Below are 10000 nucleotides of genomic sequence, written 5' to 3' on the forward strand. Positions count from 1 at the left end.
TGTGTGTGTGTGTGTGTGTGTGTGTGTGTGTGTGTGTGTGTGTGTTTGTAGATGTGGATCTGCTGGAGTTCTGGGAGCCGGATGTGTTCAACTACACGACTCTCCTGCTGAGCGAGGAGCGCGGCGTGCTGTACGTCGGCGCTCGAGAGGCCGTCTATGAGCTCAACATGAGCAACGTGTCAATCAAGAGTAACCAGGTGAGAGTTATTACAGGCGTCTGATTCCTGAGACAGCTGAAATCTCTTTTAAAGACCCTCACAGTGCACAGTTTTCCCCTGGTGTGATGCTGTATTGACTCTGTTCTGTATCAGCTGCTGTGGAAAGTTCCAGAGAGCGACATGTCGATGTGTATTTTAAAGGGGAAATCTAAAGAGGTAATGTGGAAAAACAGACTCAAATTGACCTTAATCTGATTATTCTGTCACTGACGGTGGATTCTTTGTAAATATTTGATCCAGAAGGTGTTTTTTGATCGGTAACTGAAATGTTTTTGTGCTCGTGTGACAGACGGACTGTCGGAACTACATTCGAGTTTTGCAAGTGCTGGATGAAGACAGTCTGTATGTTTGCGGGACTCACGCCTTTCAACCTCTCTGTGATTATCTGGTGTGTGCATAAACCTTTCAAACATTTCAAGTGTCAGCCAAACTTGCCAACAAACACTCATCTTTATAAGATTGCATCCACTTTTTTTTTGTTTAGCATTTTCAATAAATCTTTCAGGAAAGTGTTTTAAATCCTGAGCTGAAGCAACCACCTCCCAGATGAATTATACGATAACATTTGAGGCAAATAAGTATTTGAAAAATGGAGAAAAAAAAGCTTGCGTGAATTTGGTCATTAGGAATGACTTCAGCTATTAAATACAGTTTTTTATTTATTTTTATTAAGTTTAAATGACACTGATTCATGGCTTCTACAGAAGAATATATAATAATTTTACATCTGAGCTAATAAATCACTTTCTCTGTGCTCCAGTGTTATTTTAGTATCATTAATATACTATTATAATATCTATTTAATATTTTGCATGTTTTTATATTTATATTTATATTTTTATTTTAGTTTAAGTTTTAGTTGTATTGTTATGCACTTTTGTTAATTTTATTACTATCTTTTAATATTTTTATTTCAGTTTTAGTAATATTATTACTTAAACTTACACATGTTTCAGTTATTTGCCATGGCAGCATTTTAAAGTTTATGTATTATTATTATTATTATTATTTTACCATTTCAGTCTAATATTAAATTAAATATTTATTTTTGAAACAATTTTTAAGTTATAGTAAATATTTAGATGATTTTTAAAAACAATTTATTTGTTTTGGTTTTAGATAATAACAACAATACTGCTTGGATTTTTTAAATTTGGGAACTAATTGTTCCGCTATAGATTTAAACACAAACGCTTTGTTACCAATTTCAAACTATGTGACATTTTGGTTTGTCAGAACTTCCCTGATATTTTGATTACAATGGCTCTGAATACTGCATTTCTGAATATTAATACAATAGTTTCCTCTTTCTGTCGCCATGAAGTCGGATTGTGTAATCATGTGACTTTATATCTGTTCTGTTTCTTATTTTGCTTTTGCATCATAATAAAACTCAAACTTTGAGATGCATCTTCATGTCTTACTGTCTCATTTCTCTTCAGTCGCTGCAGGGTTTCCGTTTGCAGGACAGAGCAGAGGACGGCAGGGGGAAATGTTCCTTCGACCCGGCCCAGAGCTTCACCACTGTGATGGTTGGTGAGTTAACACACCAAACCACATCTGCAGGACAGTCTCAGTGTTTGTCTGCTGTCTGTCCAGTAGTACTGACTGGTTAACTGCTTGTTTGTTGTTCAGATGGCGAGTTGTACTCGGGAACGGCGTATAACTTCCTGGGCAGCGAGCCGATCATCTCCAGATCTTCTCTGTCTCAGAGTTTGCTGCGCACAGAGTATTCAACGTCCTGGCTCAACGGTACGACGCTAATGTGTCCACAGCTGTATAAAACTACATACAGTATGAGTACACATGAATATACAAGTATGCAGAGAGAACCGTTGATGTAGACACACATTCAGATCATTTAATGAAGCAAAAACGACATCAAAATCGAGTTATCGTTAATAAAAACCAAAACGAATAAAAACGTTTCTGTTAATTAAAATAAAGATGAAATAATATGAAATGCAACTATTAGATGAAAAACTTCAACTAAATGAAAGTTAGAAATGTTGCCTCGGCAACCAACTGAAATAAGTTTAAGATGAAGCACTAAAATTACTAACTGGAAATAAATAAAAACTAAAATTAAATTAAACCTAAATAGTGATTTACAAAATAGTAGTAAAAATGACAAAAGCACATAAAATCATTAACAGAATTATGAATGTATAAAAGTAATATTAAACTGAAAATATAGAAATAAAATCGAATAAAAAATATTAATAAAAATTATAATAGTGTGTAAATAATGCAAAAATATTCATATTTAAAAAATACTAATAAAAATGATAAATGTACATACAATTTCTAGAGTTTTTATTCACATTGATATTTATAAAACTATATTTTAAAAAACTGAAATCATAAAAGCTATTTCAAAACATTAATAAAAACGGTACTATTTTATTTAATTAATAAAAATATATTTAACTAATGAAAAACTTATACAAATGACAAAAGCACATAACAAAATGACTGAAAATTGAGTATTTTTATTAGTATATTTAAATGAAAACTGAAAATATGAAAATGAAAGCTAATTCAAAAATGTTAATAAAAGTGTATAAATAACACTAAAATATTCATTAAAAAAACTAATAAAATGACAAAAGCACATAACAGAATGACTGAAAATGTAGTATTTTTATTTGTATATTAAAATGAAAATATGAAAATTCAAGCTAATTCAAAAATTAATAAAACTATAAAAGTGTATAAATAATACTAAAATATTAATAAAAAACTAATAAAATGACAAAAGCACATAAAATTTCTGAAAATGTAGTATTTTTATTTGTATATTAAAATGAAAACTGAAAATATGAAAATGAAAGCTTATTCAAAAATGTTAATAAAACTATAAAAGTGTATAAATAATACTGAAATATTAATTTAAAAAACAAAAAGGAATAAAATGACTAAAGCACATAACAAAATGACTGAAAATGTAGTATTTTTATTTGTATATTAAAATGAAAATTAAATTTGGGAACTAATTGTTCCGCTATAGATTTAAACACAAACGCTTTGTTACCAATTTCAAACTATGTGACATTTTGGTTTGTCAGAACTTCCCTGATATTTTGATTACAATGGCTCTGAATACTGCATTTCTGAATATTAATACAATAGTTTCCTCTTTCTGTCGCCATGAAGTCGGATTGTGTAATCATGTGACTTTATATCTGTTCTGTTTCTTATTTTGCTTTTGCATCATAATAAAACTCAAACTTTGAGATGCATCTTCATGTCTTACTGTCTCATTTCTCTTCAGTCGCTGCAGGGTTTCCGTTTGCAGGACAGAGCAGAGGACGGCAGGGGGAAATGTTCCTTCGACCCGGCCCAGAGCTTCACCACTGTGATGGTTGGTGAGTTAACACACCAAACCACATCTGCAGGACAGTCTCAGTGTTTGTCTGCTGTCTGTCCAGTAGTACTGACTGGTTAACTGCTTGTTTGTTGTTCAGATGGCGAGTTGTACTCGGGAACGGCGTATAACTTCCTGGGCAGCGAGCCGATCATCTCCAGATCTTCTCTGTCTCAGAGTTTGCTGCGCACAGAGTATTCAACGTCCTGGCTCAACGGTACGACGCTAATGTGTCCACAGCTGTATAAAACTACATACAGTATGAGTACACATGAATATACAAGTATGCAGAGAGAACCGTTGATGTAGACACACATTCAGATCATTTAATGAAGCAAAAACGACATCAAAATCGAGTTATCGTTAATAAAAACCAAAACGAATAAAAACGTTTCTGTTAATTAAAATAAAGATGAAATAATATGAAATGCAACTATTAGATGAAAAACTTCAACTAAATGAAAGTTAGAAATGTTGCCTCGGCAACCAACTGAAATAAGTTTAAGATGAAGCACTAAAATTACTAACTGGAAATAAATAAAAACTAAAATTAAATTAAACCTAAATAGTGATTTACAAAATAGTAGTAAAAATGACAAAAGCACATAAAATCATTAACAGAATTATGAATGTATAAAAGTAATATTAAACTGAAAATATAGAAATAAAATCGAATAAAAAATATTAATAAAAATTATAATAGTGTGTAAATAATGCAAAAATATTAATATTTAAAAAATACTAATAAAAATGATAAATGTACATACAATTTCTAGAGTTTTTATTCACATTGATATTTATAAAACTATATTTTAAAAAACTGAAATCATAAAAGCTATTTCAAAACATTAATAAAAATGGTACTATTTTATTTAATTAATAAAAATATATTTAACTAATGAAAAACTTATACAAATGACAAAAGCACATAACAAAATGACTGAAAATTTAGTATTTTTATTTGTATATTTAAATGAAAACTGAAAATATGAAAATGAAAGCTAATTCAAAAATGTTAATAAAAGTGTATAAATAACACTAAAATATTAATTAAAAAAACTAATAAAATGACAAAAGCACATAACAGAATGACTGAAAATGTAGTATTTTTATTTGTATATTAAAATGAAAATATGAAAATTAAAGCTAATTCAAAAATGAATAAAACTATAAAAGTGTATAAATAATACTAAAATATTAATAAACTAATAAAATGACAAAAGCACGTAACAAAATTTCTGAAAATGTAGTATTTTTATTTGTATATTAAAATGAAAACTGAAAATATGAAAATGAAAGCTTATTCAAAAATGATAATAAAACTATAAAAGTGTATAAATAATACTGAAATATTAATTTAAAAACCAAAAATGAATAAAATGACAAAAGCACATAACAAAATGACTGAAAATGTAGTATTTTTATTTGTATATTAAAATGAAAATATGAAAATTAAAGCTAATTCAAAAATTAATAAAACTATAAAAGTGTATAAATAATACTAAAATATTAATAAAAAACTAATAAAATGACAAAAGCACATAAAATTTCTGAAAATGTAGTATTTTTATTTGTATATTAAAATGAAAACTGAAAATATGAAAATGAAAGCTTATTCAAAAATGATAATAAAACTATAAAAGTGTATAAATAATACTGAAATATTAATTTAAAAAACAAAAATGAATAAAATGACAAAAGCACAACAAAATGACTGAAAATGTAGTATTTTTATTTGTATATTAAAATGAAAATATGAAAATATGAAAATGAAAGCTAATTCAAAAAAATGAATAAAACTATAAAAGTGTATAAATAATACTAAAATATTAATAAACTAATAAAATGACAAAAGCACGTAACAAAATTTCTGAAAATGTAGTATTTTTATTTGTATATTAAAATGAAAACTGAAAATATGAAAATGAAAGCTTATTCAAAAATGTTAATAAAACTATAAAAGTGTATAAATAATACTGAAATATTAATTTAAAAAACAAAAACGAATAAAATTACAAAAGCACATAACAAAATGACTGAAAATGTAGTATTTTTATTTGTATATTAAAATGAAAACTGAAAATATGAAAATGAAAGCTTATTCAAAAATGTTAATAAAACTATAAAAGTGTATAAATAATAATGAAATATTAATTTAAAAAACAAACGAATAAAATTACAAAAGCACATAACAAAATGACTGAAAATGTAGTATTTTTATTTGTATATTAAAATGAAAATATGAAAATATGAAAATGAAAGCTAATTCAAAAATGTTAATAAAAGTGTATAAATAATACTAAAATATTAATTTAAAAAACTAAAATGACAAAAGCACATACATTCCTAAGAAAAACAGTATTAATAAAACTAATATTAAGATGAAAACTACAAATAAAAGCTGTAATGTAAACTATAATAGTATAGAAGTAAAAGCTCAGTTCTGTGTTCAGAGCCCAGTTTCGTCTTCGCCGATGTGATCCGAGAAGGACAGAACAGTCCGGATGGAGATGACGATAAGATCTACTACTTCTTCACGGAGGTGTCGGTGGAGTACGAGTTCTTCGGGAAGCTGCTGATCCCCAGAATCGCTCGCGTTTGTAAGGTGAGAAATCCTGATCTGAACACAGATGATTCACACAAGCATTTTCATGGCGTGTGGCAGTGTTTTGTTTTCAGTGAAAGCATTAAAAAGACTTCTTCCGGGGAATTTGTTCCACCTGCTTGGGGTTTTTTTCTCTCGTAAAAACAATCAACTTCCCTCTTCCTCACCTTTGACAGATGTTTAAATCTGATCACCTGCCTTCGTCTCACTTTCTGCTTTTCATTCTTGCTTTATCTGTCGACATCTGGCTTTCAGTTTACTGCTGATCAGACGTAATCAGTGCAAATGTGACCATGTCTGGTCATTTTTGTTACATTAAAATCATTCAGAGTTGCAGATTATGCGAATATATTCTTGCAAGTCACATTTTTGACAGATTTGCACAAGGTTTGGCTCATATTGATGTTTATTCTAGAAGCTTTTATTTAAAAAATATTCAAAATGTTATTAAATGTATATTAGTGTATAAATTATGATAAACTATTAAATAATAATGATAAAATATTTAACAAACTAAAACTAATAAAACTGACACTACATAACAAAATTACAAACAAGTATTAATAAACCTAATATTAAAACAAAAACTTAAAATATGAAATTAAAGCTAATTCAAAATAATAAAAACTGTGTCAGTGTATAAAAATATTAATATTTAAAAAACAAAAACTAATAAAAATTCTAAAACAACAACAACATTTCTAAACAAATTAGTATTTATATTAGTATTAATAAACCTAATATTAAAACAAAAAATGAAAATATAAAAATAAAAGCAAATTCAAAATATGAATAAAACTATAAACGTGTATAAATAATACTAAAATAAATCTTAATATTTTAAAACAAAAACGAGTAAAAATGACAACTTCAAAACAAAATAAAAATAGTATTAATATTATTATTAATAAACCTAATATTATAATGAAAACTCAAAATATGTATAAAAATTGTATGTGCATAATATGAAATTGTATAAAAAATGTAATAAACTAATCAAAATGACCAAAGAACATAACTAAATTACTAAAAAAAAGTATTAATATTGGTTTTAAATGATAATATAGTATTAAATGCTATTAATAGCTGCAGATGGGGAAGGTTGTTTAGTTTATGACGCAGCGTGTCGTTCTGCTTGTAATCAGTACTAAATAACTGGCCATGAGTCTGACATTAATAATTTTTTTCTATTAAATATAATAGCGCTATTATTCTTCATTTTACCATCCTGCTATCAGCAAAACTCCCGATGAGCTAACTGAATAAAACTTCACCTCTGGACAAAGTGTATGAGATCATGGAAATCTTTGAACATTCATACAATAGTCTGAAAACCGCACAGCTTCTGGATTTGGTTTATCGCTCGGAACTGTGGATGGTTTTAGTTCCAGATATATTGAAATACATACTTCATGTAAATGACCCAATGCAGAGATAATATTGTAAAGTTGATCACATCTCTCGCTGTAACAGGGGGATCTGGGAGGCCAGCGGACGCTGCAGAAGAAGTGGACGTCGTTTCTGAAGGCTAAGCTGGTTTGCTCAATGCCGGAGCTCAACTTTGTCTTCAATGTGGTTCATGACGTGTTTATTCTGAAAGCGCCGCACTGGAGAGACACCATCATCTATGGGGTCTTCACATCTCAGTGGTGAGCGTGTGTGTGTGTGTGTGTGTGTGTGTGTGTGCGTGTGGTTAGTTACTCATGTTGATGAGCAGGACTTAAAGCTTGTTTGGTATTTGAAACCACTTGTTCCTGTTTGGCTTGATTCATCGGTGCATGAGCGTCAGAGAATCACCTGCATCTGAGTAATCAAAAGTATGCAGATCAAAAGATGTGGCACAACTGGATTATTTTTTATGCATAAGGGACTTTTCTTTGTTTGTGTGTGTTTCAGGGGGAATGTCGGTCTGTCCGCCGTCTGTGCGTATAACATGAGCTCAGTGCACGAGGTTTTCTCCAAAGGGAAGTTCATGCAGAAGGCCACGGTGGAACAGTCCCACACCAAGTGGGTTCGATTTAATGGCATCACCCCGAGTCCCAGACCCGGAGCGGTTAGTATTTCCCCAAAACGGGGATTTCAGTGGTATATATGTGTGCTTACAGGATCCTTAGATTAGATGATGCTGGGAAGGGAATTAGTTATATGAGTCTATAGAAATTAAATTAATTGAAAATAAATTAATAAAAATAAAAATGAATAAAATATTAAAATGAATAATTAAATTATAATGAATTTTTTTTAAAGCATATGATGCATATGTAGGACAAGCAGTTTGGAAAATGAATGGATGTGAAATAAAATACAAATAAAATTGTAATAATAAAAAAATAAACTAAATAAATAAAAAATGAAAAACTTGTTAAAGGAAGATTTATGGTTGTGAAATGAAAATAGATAAAAAATAAATATCAATAAAATGTAAATAATAAAATAAAATAATTACAAATAATTAAAAGCCCAAATAATAACTTAACAAATAAAAATTAAAAACGTATTTTAGGAAATAAATGTTCAAACAAGTAACATAATATATATATATATATATAATTTAAAAAAATCACAATTTTAAAATTTAAAAAAAGCTTGTGACCCTACATAGGACAAGCAGTTTGGAAAATAAAATAAAAATAATTACATTAACTTACAGATTAATTGCTCTATCATTAATGATTTCATGCGATGATTATATATTCCAGTGCATCAACAGCCTGAACCGCATGCAGAACATCAACTCGTCCCTCCAGCTGCCCGATAAGACGCTGCAGTTTGTGAAGGACCATCCGCTGCTGGAGGACCCTGTGCTGCCCATCGGAAACGGCCCGCGCCTCATCACCAAAGACGTCAACTACACGCAGATCGCAGTCCAGAGAGTGCAGGCGCTCGATGGAAACATCTATGACGTCATTTTCACCGGCACCGGTGAGTGTGTGCAGCCAAATCTGTGAAACCACAGGTTCTGCTCATTTTCTTATTTTGTTCATCTCATATCTTGCTTATTTTCTGTTTTATGTATATTTTATTATATATCATTTAGTATTTCTCAATACCTTATAATATACTTTATACTTTTACAATCAGGTAAATATAAATATAATATCCATACTTCCATATTTGTTCTGAAATAGCTTCTGAGTCAAAGGAATCATTTTAATTTATAACCCCCAAATAATAGTATAACTGAGTGAACAGCAATATTTAATTTATTTATTTTATATATATATATATATATATATATATATATATTTTTTTTTTCTACAAGTATTTCTCAATACTTGTAGAAAAAAAAAATATATATATATATTTTTTTTTTCTACAAGTATTTCTCAATACTTTATAGTATACTTTAAAATTTAAGAATCACGTCAAACATCATAATTTATTTTATCTTTATTAAGATAAAAGGAATCATTTTAATTTAAAAGCACCAATATAACAGTATAATTGAATAAACAGCCATATTTAATTAATTTATTTATTATATATAAATATATATATATATTTCTTTCTTTCTTTTTTTTCTACAAGTATTTCTCAATACTTTATAGTATACTTTAGAATTTAAGAATCAGGTCAAACATGACCATTTATTTTATCTTTATTTATATAATCTTATAATAACTATACTTGCATATTTGCTCTGAAATCATTTAGAGTCATAGAAATCATAATCATAATTTAAACAGCCATTGCCAGGAAAGTGAAATACAGTACAAATTTTTATAATGTACTTTATAATTTTAGTCAGGTGAATCATCATCATTTATTAAATTTTTAATATATATTTTATTAGTTATATTTTTTGTATAG

General features: G+C 28.4%; 1 protein-coding gene across 1 annotated transcript in view; it reads left to right on the forward strand.

Moving 5' to 3' along the window:
• The window catches only part of LOC107568542 (semaphorin-4D-like), a 59808-nt gene that overhangs the window by 45689 nt on the left and 4119 nt on the right, over positions 1-10000 (forward strand). Inside the window, exons 4-12 of the mRNA XM_016254505.1 lie at positions 52-197; positions 312-374; positions 508-606; positions 1661-1754; positions 1854-1970; positions 6039-6190; positions 7664-7839; positions 8087-8243; positions 8890-9112. Coding sequence (XP_016109991.1) covers positions 52-197; positions 312-374; positions 508-606; positions 1661-1754; positions 1854-1970; positions 6039-6190; positions 7664-7839; positions 8087-8243; positions 8890-9112 — 1227 coding nt within the window. The remainder of the gene's footprint in view (positions 1-51; positions 198-311; positions 375-507; positions 607-1660; positions 1755-1853; positions 1971-6038; positions 6191-7663; positions 7840-8086; positions 8244-8889; positions 9113-10000) is intronic.

The sequence above is a fragment of the Sinocyclocheilus grahami genome, unplaced genomic scaffold (genome assembly GCF_001515645.1).
Source record: "Sinocyclocheilus grahami isolate Dianchi unplaced genomic scaffold, SAMN03320097.WGS_v1.1 scaffold1255.1, whole genome shotgun sequence".
In the NCBI taxonomy this organism is placed as follows: Eukaryota; Metazoa; Chordata; class Actinopteri; order Cypriniformes; family Cyprinidae; genus Sinocyclocheilus; species Sinocyclocheilus grahami.